The sequence below is a fragment of the Drosophila mojavensis genome, unplaced genomic scaffold, assembly GCF_018153725.1.
Source record: "Drosophila mojavensis isolate 15081-1352.22 unplaced genomic scaffold, ASM1815372v1 contig_80, whole genome shotgun sequence".
Lineage (NCBI taxonomy): Eukaryota > Metazoa > Arthropoda > Insecta > Diptera > Drosophilidae > Drosophila > Drosophila mojavensis.
In genome coordinates this window covers 12607218-12628482 of record NW_025318906.1, presented here as the reverse complement: position 1 = coordinate 12628482, position 21265 = coordinate 12607218, and the positions used below count along the sequence as shown (strand labels likewise).

At 44.9% G+C, this 21265-nt stretch overlaps 3 protein-coding genes across 3 annotated transcripts; 1 reads left to right on the top strand and 2 right to left on the bottom strand.

Annotated features, from left to right (window-relative positions):
* Window positions 1-3067: 3067 nt before the first annotated feature.
* Window positions 3068-5218, bottom strand: LOC6579663 (protein mono-ADP-ribosyltransferase Parp16). The gene has a single exon (XM_002005509.4). It carries the CDS (start codon window positions 5021-5023, stop codon window positions 3905-3907), a length of 1119 nt encoding a protein of 372 aa, XP_002005545.1. The 5' UTR covers window positions 5024-5218; the 3' UTR covers window positions 3068-3904.
* A 1290-nt stretch (window positions 5219-6508) lies between these two features.
* On the bottom strand, window positions 6509-9934 carry LOC6579662. The gene is made up of 3 exons (XM_002005508.4): window positions 9337-9934; window positions 8604-8794; window positions 6509-6805 (listed from the first exon to the last, which is right to left on the bottom strand). Exons 1-3 carry the CDS (start codon window positions 9908-9910, stop codon window positions 6629-6631), a joined length of 942 nt encoding a protein of 313 aa, XP_002005544.3. The 5' UTR covers window positions 9911-9934; the 3' UTR covers window positions 6509-6628.
* Window positions 9935-18550: 8616 nt separating this feature from the next.
* Window positions 18551-20525, top strand: LOC6579661 (NADP-dependent malic enzyme). The gene has a single exon (XM_002005507.3). It carries the CDS (start codon window positions 18639-18641, stop codon window positions 20469-20471), a length of 1833 nt encoding a protein of 610 aa, XP_002005543.1. The 5' UTR covers window positions 18551-18638; the 3' UTR covers window positions 20472-20525.
* Window positions 20526-21265: the final 740 nt, after the last annotated feature.

Below are 21265 nucleotides of genomic sequence, written 5' to 3'. Positions count from 1 at the left end.
ATTTTGTATTTAATATTTCATTATTATTTATTATTCATTAACCCTTTTAAAAACTTTTCCATGCTATAATTTATAATAATTTAATTCTTCATATTTCATTTTTAACAATTTATTATTTCATTACTATGTATTTATTATTCATTATTTTTGATTAATTTTTCCATATTACTCTACAATAAATTGATCCCTCAAATTTCAAGCCTCAACTGGCAAACGTATATCATATATACTATGCACACACTACATCAGCTCATCCACTTAATAAGAGCTTCAACATTTTGGCAAACAGATCGTTTGATAGGCTAGAAAAATGCAATTCAATTGAGATCTAGTTGATGCACTTCAATTAGGCTTTCAAACAGATGGGCAGCTGTAAGGCAGCTTGATTCCCAGCACAAAGTGAACCAAGGCCCATGATGCATGCTTCTGTTGCACAGTTGCCCAAACGTTTCCAATTGGAGCTCAGCTGCTCACGGTTGCGGCTGTGGCTCTGCTGCCAATTTCAAAGCAATCGCCGGCAGCAGCTTCGCTTTTTTTGCCCATGCTTTTCGGGTTACTTTTTTGCACTGTGCCACTGTGCAACAGAGAAAGAGAGAGAGAGAAAGAAACGAATAGAGGCAAGCCGAATGATGACTGCGGATCGTTCGTTTGCCATACAAATCAATTTATGGCTGACCAACGCTTAAACAATTTTCGTGCCGCTTTGTGCAATTGACGTGCCGATAATTACGCCTGGCTAGCATGTGCGAGTGCGTTTCGCACAACAGCAGCAAAAAAGCTCAAAGAAAATCGCCTGCCCCTAGAGCCAAACGGAAGAGAAAAAAAATTGAGAAAAACTCAGCTTACACAAAAATGGAAAATAGTCGCCGTAACTTAGTTGAGGCTACGGCAAATCCAAGAAAATCCAAGCTGCAAAGTCAATTTGCTTGTTTATTTAAATATCAAAGCAACTGAAATGCGCTGTTTTTTGGGGCAACATAAACTGGATTAAATTTCGTTTAAAATGTAAATGTACCAAAAAGGTGATAAAGACAGAAAGAGAAGGGAGAGAGAGGGAGGTGGAGAGCGAGAAACCTTGCTGAATTATAGCCAAAATGTCGCCTTATGCGCTACATCAAAAACTAAACAAACACCTCATCAAAAACATCAAAGACGGCACAGGCCTCTGAAAGGAAAGGCGCGAAGATAAATACTGTGAGGGGGAAACTGAAAAACCGAAAAAAAAATTGGCAAGGAAAACATTTTCTTGTGCAGAACGCAGAAAATAAAATCAAGAATTTCACACCTTATCAATTTTGTTAGATTATCAAAACCGAAGAATGGCGCCAGCCGGGGGAAGGCAAAAAGCTCTTAAATTGCATCATCAAGTTGATGTCTCCTCTGCCCCCTCTGCCCGCTCTGCCCCTTGCCCTTGACACTCTGCCCTCTGCCCTTTGATTCTGATGCTGATGGCATTGATGACGTTGGCCTCTGCTATCGTCTCGTCGCCGTCTTCGTGGTCGTCGTGATTGTTGTCATCATCATCGTTGCCACACTGTCATTAAGGAAGTCAAAAACTTAGACCCCAAAAACTGCGGGGGCTGCTCGGGCTGCTCGACTTACTCTGGTATCAGGGGCTGTTGCTTGCTTTGTGTGACAGCAGCGTTGACATTTATTTTGATTTCAGGTCGAGTGCAACCAGGGACTGCCAGCCGAGCTGGGACCCAGTACGTAAGTGCGTGCCACACCCCCACGGCCCCACACCGCCCAAAGCCAACCACTCGGATCTCTGTCTACCGTCAACCTGAAGTCGTGCTCATGCTAATGTGCATTCAGCTTAGCTGCGTAAAAACCTTTGAGGGTTGCTGCCCTTTTCTTTTCTTTATATATTTTTTTTTTTTTTTCGTTTGTGACTTAGCCCAGTTCCTTGTTGCTGTTGGCATAAAAGCCACTAAATTGAATTTTATGTGACAGTGCCAAGTTTGATGTGTGCGTTTATTAATGGCTGCTGCTGCTGCTGCTGCTGCTGCTGCTGCTCCTGCTCCCACTCCTACTGCTGGGACGTCCGTCCGGGAGTAATGATAGCAAAGCGAACTTAGCTCAAATAATTGATAGCTTTTTACACTGCGTCTGAGACTCGAATGGGTCTCGAATGGGCACTGGGGAAGGGAGGACTGGTCGTAATTGCAATCCTTACACTTAAATGCTATGAAATATGGTTAACAAAAGTATTTCGCGAATGCCTTTTGTCAGCCACGTTTGCCAATGCCAATGCCAGCTATGCAGAGTCTGTCCGCCAAACGGGGGCCCAGTGCATAGTCTGCATAACTTGTAGCGGCAACTAGACGAGCATATGTAAAAAATGCCCTCACAGACACACACACACACACACATGCATGCATACACATGCTCACACATGCCTGTGGTCGCCAAAGGACATATATAGAAAAGAAAAGTCGAAAAAACAAGTAAGGGTGCTCTGGTTAAGAATGATAGATTAGGAGATACCCTGCAAAGCACTTATAACCCAATCATTCGCTTGTTTTATGCATAAATAATAGCATAAAGCAGATATGCACACACACATGCACATGAATGCCGAGCTCTGCTAACTGCTCAGTTGATGCAGCGACTCTGCTTGGGCTGCAATATGAGAACAGACACTCAAGTCTTCAATATTCCAACAGTAGTATAAAAATAAAAACAAAAATATGAAAATAAAAATACAAATATTAAAATAAAAAAAAAAAAATAATAATAAAATAAAAATAATAAAAAAAAAAAATTAAAAATAAAAATAATAAAATAAAATTAAAAATAATAATATAAAAATACATTTATATATATTTTGAATTAGAAACTTGCTGCTCTAATGGTGTAGAAGTCAATTATAGAATAATTTATAATTAAGAAATAATTAATTTTTATTTTTAATTTATTAATAATTATCTATTATTTTTGATAAAGAAAGTTATCGAAAAAATAATTTTAAAAATATATATATATATATATGTTAAATAGATAATAATAAAAAATTAAAAAAATAGCAAAAATATAAAATAAATACATAAATATTAAAAATAAAAAATTATTTTTAAGCCGAGTATACACGATTATATTTATTTAAAATTTTAATTCTCTAAAATTTGTTTTACATGTGTTCGCTGTTTACATGCGAACGGTCAAACAGATATAGCTGGATATTGACTCAGCTCGTCACTCTCACATCAAGAGTATATGTATTCATTGGGCCTGTTACGTGCAGCTTATTATGGCCTAACTGCCCCCTTGCAAGGGCTTCGCTGGGTATAGAAAGAAATGTTGCCAGCCAAGCTGCTAAATTGTGTGCCCCGAAATGTGTCCGGCAACACATAATGCCAAGTTTCCAGAGTATGTGCTGTTGTATAGGGACTCTGCCTGCACTCAGTTTATGTGTGCCCACACACACACACACACACGCATACATGGAAAATCTGTTCATGTCCTTTTTATATGCAGCGAGTGGCCCAGCTGCTGCTGCTGCTGCTGCTGCTTGCCCAATGGCCGCAAGGAATTTCACACAATTGTTAGAAAAATTGCAGAAAATTGAAAATGTGCGAGAGCGTATAAATTTTTACTGCGTCACTTGTAATGCTAAATTGTTGTTATTTATGGCCAGTTGCGTGTGACTCATGCCAACATTTGCTTACACACGCCAGCTCCGACCAGTCCTCGCCCCCTCTCGCTTTCTCGCTCAGTGTATGTGTTGCTGTCTCCTTCTGTTTTAGTTGGGTGCCTTTGTGGCTGAACGAATGATTGAATTTGGTTGAACTTTCTTGACTTTATTGACGCATATAAGCACTTTATTGCCGCCGGCGCGCTGGCCCCAATAACGTGTTTATATTAGCCAAGTTAGCCAATTAGCTGAGTGCCCGGAGAGCAACAGTTAAATTTTCAAAAATCCCCTCCTCAGCATACACATGCCAGTGCAAGCGAATCTATGCAGAATGCCACGCCCACTGGGCGTCGTCAGGGACATCAGCATGAGGTACATGCCAAGCGAGAGCACATATTTGTTGCTCTCCATCCACCTGAGCACCTCGGTCAGGTTAATCTTGAACTTGGGCTGGCGCACCAGCCTGCTGCACTGCCTCCTCTCGACGCTCTCGTCGCACTCGTCGCTCTCGTCACTCTCGCAGTTCTGGCCGAATAACAGCAGATAGGAGATCTGTATGCAGCTGGCATCGGCAATGCTCACGTGTCCCGTTCCATTGCGCTCCACGCTTACCATCTCCGGCTGCAGCACATACTCCACGATAGCGACGCACCGCAGCAGCGCGCCGCAGCGGGAGCCACCCCAGCCGGGCGCCTCGGGGCTGTGCTGCAGCGCCTCGTCCACGTCGCGGCTCAGCTCCAGGGCGGTGTGTGTGGGCAGGCAGCCCACGGTCAGCATAGCGTACAGCTGCTCCGCCCTGCCGCCGTAGAACCCGATGCGCACGGGATACCTCTCGCGCAGTGCGGTGTAGGCCTTGGTGTGCGAACACCTCAGACTCGGCGTAACCTCAATGATCTGCGTGGGCGCCACTTGTGGCGCCCCAATCTGCAGGTGCGCGTACAGATCTGTGAACTCACTTGGCCGCAGGGTGCTCAGGGCGACGCGCTCGCCATGCCGCACCAGCACCGCGTGCAGCAGACTCAGCACGTTCACGTGGTAGCAGCCGTAGTTGCCCCTGTCCAGCTGGTCCAGTATGACCTCCAGGCGATCGATGTCGGCAATGACCTGGAAGATGGCGCCGATGTTCGGCCGCTGCTCGCTGTCGAGGAACTCTCTGGGAAAGGGACGCAGCAGCGTCTCGTAACGGTAGCTGTTGGCCGCCGCCACGAAGAGCGAGAAGCGCACATCGCAGGCCAGCAGATCGGATTGCAGACACTCCTGCAGTTGATAGAGCTGCTGCATGCTGATACCCGGCTCGGCACAGGGTTCCGCGAAAACGTGGCCAGCCTCGCTGGCCGTGTCCATGGAGCTGGCAATATTCGAGTTGTCCAGAAAGTGAATTAGCTTCATAATGTCCTTGGAGCTTATCGAATGTGCAATGGAGTCTGTGTGGATTCGGTGTGGTTTGTAAATGGTATTAGGTAGGATGCACTTGCTTTTGATTAAAGCGTAAATTTATTTCACTCCGAGAATTTCCAAAATCTGCTTTACTGACATTTGGAAATGAAAAGGTATGCCACGCCCCCTACCTACTGGGCCAGTGCCAGCTGAGATTGACGGGTTTCGAGCTGTTGCCGTTTGCTTTCGTTCTTTTGCGCTTCACCTCGGCCAACTGCAGATTGAATTTAGACACTTCTGTGACAGGTTGTGATTGTCGTGCCCAGCATCGAGGGAAAATCTGCTCCTGCTCCTCCTCGTGCTGCTCCTGCTGCTGCTTTTGTGTGTCTGTAATTGATTAATGGAGCTGATGCACGACGCGTAGCTTATGTCAGCTTGCATGTTTACAGCGACGCCTTTACGGCTTTGGCCCAGCCAATCAATTGGACCGCATTGAGTTATGGTCGAGCAGGAAAGCCACCACCCGCATGAGCAGGGGGTGACTGCTGGCTGGTCAGTAATACAAAGAGAGGGAGAGAGAGAGGGAGAGGGAGAGCATCAGCAGGCTGTAGCTGCTTCTTGATCAGCAACAATTTCATTTGACAAATACTCACACACACACATGGGTAACCGAAAGTGTGTGTATGTGTGTGCATTTCAGCGGCCGTCGCTTTATCTACTTTAAAAAGTGCTGGCAGCAGGATGCGTAATTTATTGATATACTCTCCTTAAATTATGAGTCTCCTGGGGGTCCGCGCACTGGCGCACATTTTTTTGATTTTGACTTTTGTTTTTTTTTTTTTTCATTCTTTTTCGGTGCTCGCTGCAGGCAGGTGTCGGTGTAGAAATCAGTTAACCGAGAAAGTTTTGTAACTTTTTGTGCTGCTGCCGCGCGGCTGCTGCTCTGCCAGCTGCCCTGTGAAATCAGAAGTTTGAGTTTATTCAAATAAACGCCGACATTAAGAGAGTTGCAACTGTTGCGCTGCCACTGGCCCAGGCTGGAGCCATAGACCTCGACTCGACTCGACTCGAGTCGACTCGAGCGAGGCGGCATAAATCAGAGAGCCAGCTCCAGTTTGCAACTTTTCTTCGTTTTTTTTTTTTTTTTTTTTTTTTTCGTAGATAAACTTTTTGACGCACCAAAAGCCACCACCTTTGCGTCATTTAACCCTCTTTTTGCTGCCCGAAAGCTTTATTAATATGCGCCGTTTTCTTGTGCACTCTCCCAATCTCACATTGGCAATTCCCAGGGGCCGGGCCCACTAAATAATTGCCTGGCATATGCTCGAAATTTTTCTACTCTGTGGCACAAACCTTTAAGCGCCACACCACATAAAACAGAGCAACATTTTCTCATTTAGCAAGTGACTTTGCCTTTCTGTTGACTCTGCCAACTTTTTGGAATGTTCTTTATTAATTCTATTTAGTCTAGCACATTAAAGAAGGTTCCCATATCAATCAGAGTGTCATATCATAAATGCATATATTTATGAGCAATTCTTTTTTAAGATAACAGAAATCGTCTTCTCCAATGAAATCTGTTTAATATTTTACAAATAGGCCTAAGCAGATGCACATTTATTTGGACTTTGGTGTTATGGGCACTTCATGCTGCAGACACGTCTTCAATCTGTACTCGCCTCTGATGGGCGTGTCTGTTGGACAGATGCGGATGTGCCGAATGAACTCGTATATCTGGGGCAGATATATGTCATCTTTGTCCTTGTAGAACAATTCACGCACTGGCTCCGAATACTGCAAAGAATATTGGAATTTATTCAATATAAATATTTATAGAAATATAAATAATATTAATATGAATATTTGCAAAATCTTAAAATAAAAAATAAAAATAATAATAAAGCAATGCATCAAGATTAAATGGGAGTATAAATAAAGAAAACAACTCTTCAGATTATTATAATTATTTAAAACTCTTAATATCTTGTATCTTGTGTCTTGTATCTTGTATCTTGTATCTTGTATCTTGTATCTTGTATCTTGTATCTTGTATCTTGTATCTTGTATCTTGTATCTTGTATCTTGTATCTTGTACCTTGTATCATGTATCTTGTATCTTGAATCTTGTATCTTGTATCTTGTATCTTGTATCTTGTATCTTGTATCTTGTATCTTGTATCTTGTATCTTGTATCTTGTATCTTGTATCTTGTATCTTGTATCTTGTATCTTGTATCTTGTATCTTGTATCTTGTATCTTGTATCTTGTATCTTGTATCTTGTATCTTGTATCTTGTATCTTGTATACTGTATACTGTATCTTGTATCTCCTATCTCCTATCTCTTATCTCTTATCTCTTATCTCTTATCTCTTATCTCTTATCTCTTATCTCTTATCTCTTATCTCTTATCTCTTATCTCTTATCTCTTATCTCTTATCTCTTATCTCTTATCTCGTAGCTCTTATCTCTTATCTCCTATCTTCTATTGCCTATATCATATCTCCTATCCCTTAACTGACAACTCCTTTCTATCCTATCTCCTATCTCATATCTCATATTTTCTATCTTTTATCTCCTGCTTCCTCTCCATTTCTTGACTTTAGTCTACTTAAGACATGCTTTGATTGACTAAAATCATCTATCTTCAAATTATATTCATTCACACACTGTTATTATAGCCCATATTAAATTCTATTGCACATTAGCCTAAGAGCTTAACAACAATAAAATTAGTCAGCCTCGAGTTGATCTGTTGTTAATTGCTTTTGATATTAGACAGGCTACGAGGGGCGGTTGCTCTTCGTCAATCAGTGGAACGAATCGGGGATATTTATTGCGGCTTGCGAGTGCTTTTGCACCTAAGCCAGCCACACTCAGGTCTGGTTTTTTCTTTTCAATTATAGGCATTCTATTTACGCCAAATCAATTGGCATATTTTCACACATAAACATAAATTGGCTTCGATATGCCCGGCGCAGGAGCATTTGGGAAAACAAACGCGTTCTGCTTTTTGCCATCCAGCCATTTCATAAATATGTACCGCACGTAGGCCAGCTCAATTGCCAATTAGAAGTGGGTGAGGGACGAGGGACGAGGGGAGGCGAATGCCTGGGCGCATGGAAAGTCTGCTTTAAAATTAGGACATGGCGAAGCAGTTCGACGGCAAACCGACGGAAGTTGATTTGTATACGGAGTACATACATATGCCTCAGCCACGACCGGAAAGAAATTGTGCCACTCGCAGCACTCCGAGAGCGTAATAAAGCATTGGCACTGCCTATGCCTGTGGCTGAGGCTGAGGCTGAAGCTGAGGATGAGGATGTGGCACTCGCATTCGCATTCGCACTCGCATTCCGAGAAAATGCTACTCTAATATTTAGCTCACGTCTGCTACAAAAATTATTAGGCATCCGCGGTCTGCCTATTTCCAAGTGCTTTTCCAGCTCCCGCACACGCACACACACACACACACACGCACACACTTCAATAATTGTTTGAAAAAAAGAAAATTTGAAATAGGCCTTGATCGAACCTTTTGAGAACTCAGGTACGTGCCTCAGGTGAGTTAAAGGTGGTACGTAGGGAACTTACATAGAGATTTTTCAAGATAATCTTCAGCTCCGTAGAGAAGAAATTGTTGTTGAACCTGGCGAAATGTTCATCCGTCTTGACTTTCCGGGCATAGAGCTCACTGAACTGTTTCGCCGACAACAGGCCCAGTACGCTGTCAACTAGGCCATGCACGCCCTTCTGCTCCTCATTGACAATGGCCACATCCAGTTCTGCAAGCGAATTCAGACTCAGACTCAGATTCAAATTCAAATTCAATAACAGGCAAAATATTTAATTAAATGCACTTGGCCAGTGCAGGCAGAGCTCACCCTCGCACCCCTAGCCTACTAGCTCTTCCGTTTGACTTTGTCTGCATAGTTTGCAGCTATTTGCGAATAATTCATGCCAGGTGCTCTGCGGGCTCCAAGAGGCGAGCATGTGTGAACATTGATAAGCTAGAGGCAGACTGAGGACAGCAGACAGTGGACAGCAGACAACGGACAGTTCTGTTGCACCATGACATTGGGGATAATGCCATCATGGCCACAGGGGAGAAGGAGAGAGAGAGAGAGGGAGAGGTAGGGAGAGATATGTGAGACAACGGACAGTGCATGACTTGAAAGTTATTTGGAAGCTTGTTTGTGCCATGACACGGCTCTGGCCATGTTTACCTATGCCAGAGAGAGAGAGAGAGAGCGAGAGAGAGCGAGAGAGAGAGAGAAAGAGAGAGATAGAGGGCGAGCTGGAACATTGCCCCATCGCTCATACGCACCGCTGCCCGGCGTGTTGTCCGCCGATGCGGACTTGAGGGCCTGCACCACAGTCTGGGCCAGATCCATCACGTCCAGGCCGAGGCCATGCAGGTAGTTCGTCAAGGCCAGCACATCGACCAGTTGCAGCAGCTCAAAGATCTCGGTTTTGATGAAGTCATATGCGCGCTGCACCTCCTCGTCGTGCCGATAGTAGTTGTTGACGATGGCCACCACCTGTCGGGCGGGTATCAGCGCCACGAATTCGCTAATGTTTAGGGGCGGGGCTGGATTGAATGGCTCCTCCTGTTCCTTCTCCTCCAGCTCGCGCAGCAGATCGTCGTATTTCGTTGGCTCCTTGGTCGGGCCACGATCCGAGCTGAGCACAATCAAGTCATCCGAGACATTTTCCTCCTTGCTGCTCGAGTGGCTGTCCTCCTCGCTGGAGCTGGACTTGCTCTCGGCGTCTGATGACTGATTGGCTGCCTCTGTCACTGCGCTCGGCTGCTGCGGCGCAGCGCTGACGCCAGCCCAGAGCACGATCACTGCCAGCAGAACGCAGCGATAGCCAAACGATGTTTCGCGTTCCCGTCTCATTTTGCTACTGACCGAGCGAGCGCTGCGCCGAGCTCCTAGTCGGCTATGCGACCCCAACTGTGACGCTTCACTCACTAATTGCGGGCGATTATTTAATTGAGCCATTCAGCTGCCTTTATTAGCATGCTGAGTGTGCATGTGTGTGCGTGTGCGTCACGAGATGTCCGACCAATTGACAGCTAAAGAGCATCAGCTGTGGCCATGCATTATATTTCACAATTCCCTGGAAGAAATTGATTTATACAGCGCATAAATTATGCTTATCTTACTTATCTTGTTTTCCACATTCAATTCGAATGGGACAATAAACGCCAAGGCCCCCGCGGCTCTGATTGAAATCGCGAACATTTCCCGTCCAGTTCGAGCATGGATATCTATTTGACTGTATTATTAAATACACTTCCGCGTATGCAAATCAAAAGCAATTTACAAGAAAAACAAACCGAATGGAGTATGAGTGAGCGAGTGTGTGTGTGTCTGTGTGTGTGAGTGTCATTCACACTTTGACAGCTGTTACTGTATCACTCAGTTAGTCACTGACTGTCATTCATTCTGGCTACAATTCGCTCGCACGTCAAACTGTGCATAAAATATCTTCTATAACAACAGAGTGAGACAGAGAGGGAGAGAGAGAGAGAGGGCAGCGACTGTTGGGCGTGGGAAAGAGAGGCTTGATATATTCATTCGTTCATTCAGCAAGCTAAGTAGGAATAAAATTGTCAATTTTCATGTCATTATTTCATGTCATTCGTTCGTTTCGTTCCTCCATTCCGTTCCGTAGCGTTCCATTCGTGGCGAACGGCGTTCACTTTCGCATGTGACAAGCTGCGACTATCAAATGCACACACACACACATACACCTCTCTCTATATGTGTGTGGGTGTGTGTTTGTGTGTGCTCACATTTATGATTTATTCACTTGGTTTGATTTATTACAAGCCGCTGCTGCCCCCACCCTAATACTATTCCTGTGTGTGTGTGTGTGTGTGTGTGTGTGTGTGCGAGTGCTGGTGTGGGTGTGTAAATTGTGCGCATACAAACCAATAATTGTATCGTTGTCAGCAGTGACAGCTCTCCCCCTCTACCACTTCCCCTCTCCCGTTCACCCTCTCTCTCTCTCTCTCTCCTTCTCTAGTGCCGTCTAGCTTCAGCTGAGGCAATTTTTATACGTACATAATTTGACTTAGCCGTAACTTTATGCAAAGTGGCGATGGTGCCAAATTTCATAACATATGACACTTTATAAATTTGAAACGGCCAGCCGGAAACTCTTGGCAAGTGCCGTAACTTTGGCACGTAACGCGCCAAAACTTGTCCCAGGTTGCCAATGCCCAATGGATGCCTGCTCTTGCCTCTCTCTCGCTCTCCCTCTCCCTCTCGCGCTCCCTCTTGCTGCTGGTCTCTTCTGGCTTGCCGCAACTGTCGCGGCGCAAACTTATAAATTAATTTTGCCACACGAAATACTTTGGCAAGGTCTTGGCATGCCTCAGCTGCTGCTGCTACGCATGGCGAGCCCTCGGCCTAAGGAATTGCAGGCAAGTGTTGCGGTTATGGCCAACTTACTCATAATTAACTGCAGTCCAGCACGGCAGGGGTTGTCGGCCAGCGGGTAGCGGGTGCTTTATGGCGCGCACCTGTGACAGCCAACGCTTGCATACTTTTGGGGTGCAAAGTTAATTTCATGGAGTTCGACGCTTGGCTCACGGCTCCTGGCTGAGGCTCTGGCTGAGTCTATGGCTGTGGCTGTGGCTCTGGCTCTGGCTGTGGCTGTGGCTGGGACTGGGGCTGTTTTTAAAACGTTCGGCGCTTTTGTTTATGTTGCGGGCCAAGAACTCGCATTTTACCGCAAGTGTCAACATTTATTTCCAACTTAACACTTTGGCGTAACATTGCGCTTAATCCGACGCGCCAGAACTTGACTAATTTTGTGCAAAGTTCAGCATTAACATTACCGCAAATTAGCAAAACTTTTCGCACAAACAACAAAAAAAAATGAAAGGAAGCAGAAGTACACACTCTCTCCCTCTCTCTCTCTCTCTCTCATTCGCACTCTCTCGCGAAATAAAATAAATCCAGTTTCAAGCGCAAAACAAAATGAACGTCGAGCCGCCATTTGAGTTGCGGCTGCTGCTGTTGTTGTTGTTGTTGTTGCTGCTGCTGCTGCTGCTGCCTGTTGTCTGTTGTCTGGCGCTATCTGCCTGGTTCACTGAGTGCCATAAATTAACTTGTCCTGGCAACGCCGACAAACTGCTTGCGCTAGCATTTTCCTAGTTGTCGACTGCGACTTGCCAGATTTTTGTTTAATCTGTTACCGCTCCTTGTTATTGTTGTCGCTCTCTCTCTCTCTCTCTTTTTTTCTCTCTCTCTCTCTGAGTTTGAGTTGAGCTTTCTTTTTTTTTGTTTGGTTGCTTTTAATTATGTGCCTCTGCACTGTAAGCATGCCAAATGAGTCGCTGGGCTGGCCAAGTTACCTGTGTGTGAGTGCAAGATGCAAGCTGAGAGTCTATGCAAAATATGTAGAAGAGTATCTTTGAGTAAATTAATTGATATGGTAGAGTATCTCAAGCTAACACAAGTATCTATCAATGAGTATCTTTGAGTAAATTAATTCATCATGAAAAGTATCTCAATTTGACAAAAGTATCTGCTCTAAGATCTGAGAGTATCTGAGAATAATTTAATAATTAAGGAAACGAATCTCAATCTGACACAAGTATTTATATAAGGCAGAGAATTTTTGATGTCAGTTGAAATAGAAAAACCTTTCAAAGTAAGCCATTTTTGTGAAAAATTAAATACAAATTATATATGAAAAAAAAAAAAAAATAATAATAATAATAATAATAACGAGTTAAGATACATATATAAAGAAAATATCTTTAAGTTACACAAGTATCTGCTGGGTGAGAGCGTAGCTTAAAGACAAGGTATTTGAAGATAATAAACCTTTGCGATGACCAACAAGTTTTAGACTCTGAAATCTCCCTGTTCAAGCTAGATTAATTTAAAAGTATAACTTGGGTAGATATCTTTCAGGAACAAAGTATCCCGAAGAGTTTCTGTTCAGAGCCCGATTGTTTTGAAGACTCCAACTTATTTGAAATACCAATTATTTTCTTTCACTCTCTTCAACCTTAAGAAGAAACAATATACATAGCAATATACAATAGTAAACAAAGCAGCTATGCCCCATCCAGGTAAAAGTATTAAGTTTTAAATTTAAGTACAAACTTTTTAAACCAATAAAAATATAGCTGAAATTGCTGCAAAGCTCCTATTCGATCGATACAGAACCAAAGCCGAGCTACGAAATTAATTGATAAATTGAAAATAATTCAAATGAAATTCAGAATTTCATCAAAAATTTTGGGCATATTTTAATTCAGTAAAGTCCATGAATGCCCATTGATTGGCAAATGGCTTACATTTTGCTCTCTCTGCTTTTTGTTTTTGTTTTGTTTTGCTTTGTCAATTTTGGGCATTTATTTATGGGTTTCATGATTCATCCGAGCACTTAGCAAACGTCACACTAAAAATGACATTTCGTTTGTCAGCCGCAACTGTCCACAGAATGTCAGCTTTGATTTTGCTTTTGCTCCTGATTTTGATTTTGATTTTGATTCGAATAAAAGTTAAATAAAAATACTTGGAAATAGCTGTGCATATCTGGCAATACCTTGATGGCCTGTCGCTGCTATTGTGTGTGTGCGTGTGTATGTGTGTGTGGGGCTAAAAATATTTCGATAATTTTGGATGATTTTGGTAGCAATTGTTGTTGCGCTGCTCGTCTATCTATTTATCGTCTGTTTGCCTGACCGCACACAGGTGAGAGACAGGTGAGTGGGGGGGGTTCGCCGATGCTAACCCAGTGACATTTAAACCTGGACCCACACCTGAAGCTGGACCTGGCCATTGTGCCCCAGCCCTGCCGCACGCGCACAGCGTTCAATCAATTGTTTTTACAGCTGGCGGCGGAAGCAGACCGTGGGGTGGTTGGGTTGAGCGGTTGGCTGGGTAGCTGTTTGGTTGGCGCTTTTGAAGCGCAAAGTTTGCTACGCTTTTGACACGTTTCGCAAATATTTGAGCACGTCTAAAATGGCGCAACGTTCGCGGGGTGCTCATATTTTGAATTTGAGGCCCAGCCTCCTGCCTGGCTCCTGTTGCCTGCTGCCTGGCTGCTGCTGCCTGCTGCCTGGCTCCTTCTGCCATCTGGCATCGTCTTGCCCCACTGTCGTCGCCAGCTCGTGGGCAGCTCCTGGACAGCTCCTGGCCAGGGCGTTGCGTGCCAGCGCGTACTTTGCCCTTGTCCATGGCTTTAATTAATTTTCGCTTCCGTTAACAATTTTTATGTGCGATTTGCGGATTTGAAAGGCGGACAGAGCTGCTTTGTACAGCTGCTTCGTGCATGTGCTGATTTCGTGTTTATGCCTTCTTTAATTTGCCACTAATGCCCGAACAACTATTTGAGTAGTCGTATATGCTTGCTATGCCATTTGTGGCACAGAAATATTTGCCGGATACATGCGATTAGATTGGCCCAGATTGCAGTCCAGCAGCAACAACAACAACAACAAGTGTATGGAAAGGGCAAAAGGAGCGTGCAACAAGTTAATTACGCCATTCGAGCTGCTATTCAGCTGAATATTTATTGTGATTTTATTTTGATTATTGCTCAAATTATTTGGCATTCCCACTGCGCCAATTGGCGCTGCAGATGCCGAGCAAGTTAAATAAATAACAAAATGCCAGCAAGGAAGTACGAAAATAATCGGAAAGTCTTTTGAAGTTCCAAAGTAAAAGCAGCGACAACGTCAACGATATAAAGTTGGCGCTTTTTGGCTTTGACGCACGTAGCAGCCGATTTCAAAGTTTTTCCAACAGTCTATGTGTGCGCGTGTGTGTGTGTGTGTGTGTGTGTGTGTGTGTGTGTGTGAGTGAGTGTGCCTGGAAAGCCAAAAAGGGAATCGACATCAACAACAAGCAGAGCCAGAGTCGTGGCTTGGTCTTTGCCTCTGCTGCAGCGCTTTTATTAAGCTTATAAATTTTTTATTCAAGACTTTTTACTTTGAACGAGTTGCACGCAGCTCGCGGGCAAAACAGAAGAGGGAGAGAGAGAGAGAGAGAGAGAGAGTGGGGGAGGCAGAGAGCAAGTACGAGACTCATGTGACATTTATTTGAGTTTTTCCATTGAATGCTGCCAGTAAATCATGGCCCAATTTCTGACACGAAGCCCTTGCCAAACTCCCCGTCATAAATTATGAAATCGTTAATGCCACACTAACTAAAATAAACTAAAAACACACACGTTTAGACATTTCATTTCATTAAATGCCCAGCGGGCTGCAAATATATTTGAAATTTTCAATAACCCAATCTAACTGGTGGAGGGGGAAGGGGAGGGGGAGGGTGAGCGGGAGCGTGGGCAGTGGAAAGCTATAGCATGGAGGCCTGTTTGGCTTTGGGCCACATGATCTAACAACATCGGACACAGCATTTAATAACGTCCACTTGCCCTGGCACTAAACTCGCTGCTGTCGCTTCGCATATCCGATTTCAATATTTGCCAACTGAACAACTGAAATCGAATCGAATCGAATCGAATCGAATCGTTGCCCTGACAGCTTTTCAAGCCTTCAATATTTAACCAACTGCTGCCCTTTTGACATGGACATGCTAAGCGTAAATATTGATGGCAAAGTAACTAAATCGGCTGTCAAACTGCTTTTGGGCTCAATCGAGATATGCAGCTAGTGTGTGTGTGTTAGCCCAACTGATTAATTTGTTATAAGTTTACTGATGTGATTGAGAATAAATTGTCAAAAAAAAAAGTAAATAAAATAAAAGAAAGAAAAGAACTGTTTTTATGACTTTTTAAGTATTTATACATATACAAAATATATATTAACTTATATTTAGATATATATACGAAAAAGTAGTCCATAGAAGAATGATTTAATAGCTATAGCTGACATTTTCATACGGCTACAACTATGAAGTCCAGATAGGATAGATATATCGCTTTGAATATTGCTTGCGAAATAACGGATCTTTAATTTAAGCTGCAAAGTTTGTGGTTGAAATAAGCTGTGGAACTGTTTTGGTTTCATTTTTTAGTTTTTAAATATTATTAAATATTAAAAAAATATTTTAAAAATAAATTACTTAATTTTGCATTAGTTTAAACATCACTCTAACAATCCGCGTTTAAATTTTTTCGATATCCCCAATAGTTCAGATTTTATAGTTCAACAAACTTTATTTTGAGGTGCTGGTTGAAATAAGCTGTGAGCCACTGTAGATAACTATTTATATCAAGAAATAATTGGAAGTTTATAGAAGCATATGAAGTAATTTTATGGAGTATAATAATATACATGTATAGCTATTTCTTCTAGGCTGATTAAATAGCTTTTAATATATAATTCGCTATAAGTATATATAGGAAATGTTTCCTTCATTGAACATTACTTCTTAAACATGTTTTCAAGATGACTCTAGTAGCTGATTCTTCCCTTTAATATATAAAATATCATATATATGTATTATGATGCTTACAATCAACTACGATTACATTCGCTTAGCCATTCCGCCAGCTAGAAAAAATGCTATACTTAGCACAGAAAACTTATGGCTCTCTCTATAAACGAAATAATATGCAAATTAATTTGTTTGGCCAAGCTGCTTTTGCTGTTGATGGCCAGAAGAGGCGAGGAGTGAGCTGGCTTTTAGCTAAACTGATCCACTAAATCATAGATGCCATCAAATGCTATTTCTGCAGGTTTTATTCAATTTGTAGCACCCGGCGTATGCGTAATAATGTTGGCGCTCGGACGCCTCACGTGCGGCATATAAATTGCTTAGTTTTATCATGCCTCAAAATTGGTTCCGCCGCCCCTTTTGTTGCCAAAGAGGTGCAAATTGCGTTTGTTTTTATGCTCTTGACAACTGTCAAAATAGTTAGCCAGCAAATGGCTCAACTGGGCTGGACACACGCACACACACAGGGGCATTCATAAGGTATGACACCAAAGGAAATCAATTTCCATATGCAAAAGTTTTTAGTGCACGTGCCGGCCATGGCCGAAATCGAATTTCATCCATAAAATATTCAAATTGCGCTGTAGCATAAACGTCGCATAAACATTTACTCTACTTTTTTTCTTGTTTTCGTCTTCCTGCTCAAAGAGATGTGTGTGAGTGTGTGCGTGTGTGTGTGCATACTGTATAACACACTCACACTCGATCAGGTTTGAACAGGTAGTTTGGCCTTTTACATCCACTGCCCCACTCTCCCTGTCACTTTCTCTCCCTCTCCCTCTCTCTCTCTCTCTTTTTAGTTCTCTGCTCACACCTAGCGCATAAATTTTTATGTTAAAACGCCAAAGCCGTAGGCGGCGTCCAGTTCTACCGAGTTCGATCGCTTAATATGTCCCGTGGCAGAAATTCAATTTGCAGCACATCCGCAACGGCAGAGAACTGCGAGCACAGAAAAAAACGGTAAATGGTGTTGCCTTTAATGTCCAAAAAGTGCAAATGTGTCGGCGCTCTGCCAGCGGGTCACAAAACAAAGCGCACAAAAAAACGGCCGCTAAGCCCACCTTCCTCTCTCTCTCTCTCTCACACACAGACACACACACATTGACTCACATTTACCGTTACATTTGTTGGCCACTTTGGTCACTTTGTTGCCGTCGCTCGTGAATAGTTGGGGCAGTCTGGGCTTTGGCCAGTTTCGCCTGCCTTGTGGCTGGCAGCGAAAGCGTTTGATTGAAAACTGATTTCATTATGATGCATTTGGCCTTTTTAATTGAATCTCTAAAGTGTTTGTGTGACTCTCACTCTCCCACATTCTCTCTCTATCTCGCTCTGTTTCAATCTATGCGTTGCCTTGACTACGCGCTCAGTCCCATTTACTCCTTGCAAATTAGTTGCGGCATTTTCTTTGCCGTCGGATGCAAATTTATTTGGAATGCTGCGAGAACAACAGTTGGCCAGAGCTCTGTGGAATTTTAAGAAGCAACGCTGTTACCCCCCACTCCCACTGGAATTAAGCCGCTTATGGCCAGCCGCTTGGCTCTTGTTTTTAAATGCGCGGCATTCCGTTTCCGTTTTCGTTGCCTTTGCCGTTGCCTGGACTCGCATCTTTTGGTCGAAATATAACGATGTTGCCGCCGCTGCTCAAGTGCACTTGTGCTTGCCACAAATGGCTGTTGTCCGCCCTCGGCCGGCACGCCCCGTCGCAGCACACCTTTTATGCTAAATATCCCTTTAGCGGGGGCTGGGGCGTGTCTTGGCGCCGTTGATGTTCTGCATCAAATTTCAGAGAACTTGATGTCGGCACCCAGAGCGACAGGCTGAGGTGTCGCTGTCGCTTTGGGTTTGGGCTGGGGTCTGGGTTCGGGTTGGGTTTCGGTTTGAGGTCGCCGCAAAGTGCGCCAGAGACATTTGCATAATGCCCGGGAGCAGGAGCCCGCCCGAAATGCAAATGACTACAAATTAAATGTGGCCAGAGTGCATCAAACTACAAGCAAACACACACACATAGACACATAGACACATAGACCCTGGTCAGACTGAAACCCAAGACACAACAGTAGTAGCCCGATCAAGTCATGTCTCAGGCCGTTAGATTGTCATAACAAATATATGTATATATATATATATATATCATTCGTTAGTCAGCTGATCCACAACACTTTTCCCTTTCCATTTGCTTCTCCATTCCGGAATGAGCGCAAAGAAGTTGGAGCAGGTCTACAAGTGCGTGGATGCCAAGGCGCAGCTGGCTGTCTATGATGCCGTGCCCGTGGACCGCGACACCTTCTGGCGGTGGAATGAGGAGGCATCGCGCAACACGACCAGTGGCCATGAGATTATGAGAATCAGCTGGCTGAACAAAACGATGGCCTTCACGCATCGCGAGCAGCAGCTGCTCAGCATCCACGGCCTATTCCCGTACGCCATCTACAGCCTGGAGCAGCAGGTGAAGGTGTGCCAGCAGGGCTTCGCCAGATTCACCACGCCCTTCCAGAAGTATCTGTTCCTGTCCGACATGGAGGCGCGCAACAGGCGGCTCTTCTACAATGTGCTGATCAGTGACCCGGACACATACATGTCGATCTACAAGGCCAACGAGTGCCCCAACATGATCAAGAACTTCGGCATGCTGTACACGAACAACCGCGGCATGTACGTCACCATCAAGGATCGGGGCCACATCTACAATGTGCTGCGCAACTGGCCGCTGCGCCACTGCGTGCGCTACCTGATGGTGACCAATGGCCACTGCGTCATGAACATGGGCGACTTCGGGTCGAGTGGGGCGCCCGTTGTGTTCTACAAGCTGTACGAGAATGTGGTCTATGGCGGCATGAATCCCGACTGCTGCCTGCCCATTATGATGGACGTGGGCACGGACAACGACTGCCTGGTGAAGGATCCACTCTACTTGGGGGTGCGCCAGCCCCGCACCACCGGAGCCGCCTTCGATGACTTCTTCGAGGAGTTCACCGTGGCCGTGCTGCGCGTCTTCGGTCCGCGCGCCGTCATCCAGACGAAGGACTTCAGCCCCAAGGAAACACTGAGCATGCTGGAGAAGTACCAGAGGCGTCGCTGCTACATGGACATCAGCCTGCAGCTCTTCGGCACCTGCGGCCTGGCCGGCCTGCTGGCCGCCCTCACGATCACCGAAATCAAGCTCCGGGCGAATCAGTTCCTCTTCTACGGCATGGAGAAGTTCAACATCGGCCTGGCCCGCATGTGCGTGGCGTATCTGAAGCGCCAGGGACTCGATGACGCTGCGGCGAAGCAATGCATCTGGTTCTGCGATAGCCATGGACTGATCGTGAAGCAGCGTGGCGAACCCAAGGTGCCCGACGAGCTCTTGGAGTTCGCTCACGATTTCGAGGCCATTGGCACACTGCTGGAGGCCATCGAGAAGCTTAAGCCGACTGTCCTGGTCGGCTGCAGTGCGGAGCCGCAGGTCTTCACCAAAGAGGTACTCAGGGCCATGGAGCAGAGCTGCCAGATGCCCATCATATTCGCCATGTCGCGGCCCCTGCCCCTGGCCGAGTGCTCCGCCGACGATGCCTTCGTCTACACGAAGGGCCGCTGCATCTTCATATCGGGCTGTGATTTGCCGCCCCTGAAGTACGCCAACAAATGGTATCAGCCGGGCTACTGCACCGATATTTACATACACACCGGCCTCACGCTGGGCATCATGCTGACGGGCATGACCACGGTGCCGGAGGAGATATTCCTGATAGTCGCCGAGCGGCTGTCCAACCTGGTCTGGCCCACCGACCTGGCCAAGCGCAACGTCTACCCGCCCCAGAGCAAGTTCAAGTGCGTGAATCTCCAGATAGCCGAGGCCGTGTTCTCCTACGCTTACCGACATAGCCTCGCCACGCTCTGGCCCGAGCCGAGCGATCCCATGGCCTACATAAAGAGCAAGCTCTTCAACCCCCAGTACTCCCCCAGCATTCCCGAGCTCTACTGCACCGGCGATCAGCACGTTGGCACCACCGAGTCGAAGCAATACTACCAGGAGCGCATATAGTTCTTACCCCCGCCTATCGATTAAATAATTAATAAAAGCGCAACTCAAATTGCATATCTTTGGTATGGCAATTATTTGGCTGCGGCGCAGGCTTTCCGGGATCGCCTTGAGTGGCTCAGTCTAGTCACAGTCGCAGAGCAATTAGCTGCATGCACAGTTTTACATGTCAACACATGTCTGCATGTGTGTGTGTGTGTTATTGACCCCCGGCTGGGGCTCGAGCTTGAAACTATTAAAAACAACAATCCCAATTGCAGTTGTATTGTATAATAAATTGAAACAACCACCGTAAAATGGCACAAAACAAAGCCGCAACAAAGAGGCAGCCAAATTAAATTGCATGCGCATGTGTGTGTGCGAGTGTGTGTGTGTGCCAGTGTGTGTGTCCGTGCCTGCCATTGACAGGTACTCCACTGGGAAGCGTGTTTTTTGTGTACTCTCCCTCACTCTCTCCCTCTCACTCTCCCTCTCACTCTCTCGGCGTCTCATGTGAGTTTCATTTCATTTATCAATATGCCAAATGAAATATATACAGCAACTGCCTGCTCCCCTTCTGCCCCCCTCCATTTCTCCGTGCCTCTATTTGCGGTTAACAACGCGAAATGACCTGAGGTCAGGCAATCGCCTTTGCCCAGCTACAGCTAATTGGAAAACTTACATACATACATATAACTATGGCATTTTTTCAAAATACTAGTTAAATGTCTCTATTTGCTGCCCGGAATCGTGCTTTGATTAATTGTCGCCAGTTCGAGCAAAGTTTGATTAAGTTAATATGGGGCATAACATATTAT

Coding starts and splice junctions, on each gene's coding strand:
- LOC6579663 (XM_002005509.4), bottom strand. CDS start 5,023: ATGAAGCTAATTCACTTTCTGGACAACTCGAATATTGCCAGCTCCATG.
- LOC6579662 (XM_002005508.4), bottom strand. CDS start 9,910: ATGAGACGGGAACGCGAAACATCGTTTGGCTATCGCTGCGTTCTGCTG. Junction 8,795..9,336: donor GGACAACACGCCGGGCAGCG/GTGCGTATGAGC, acceptor ATTCGCTTGCAG/AACTGGATGTGGCCATTGTC. Junction 6,806..8,603: donor TTATCTTGAAAAATCTCTAT/GTAAGTTCCCTA, acceptor TATTCTTTGCAG/TATTCGGAGCCAGTGCGTGA.
- LOC6579661 (XM_002005507.3), top strand. CDS start 18,639: ATGAGCGCAAAGAAGTTGGAGCAGGTCTACAAGTGCGTGGATGCCAAG.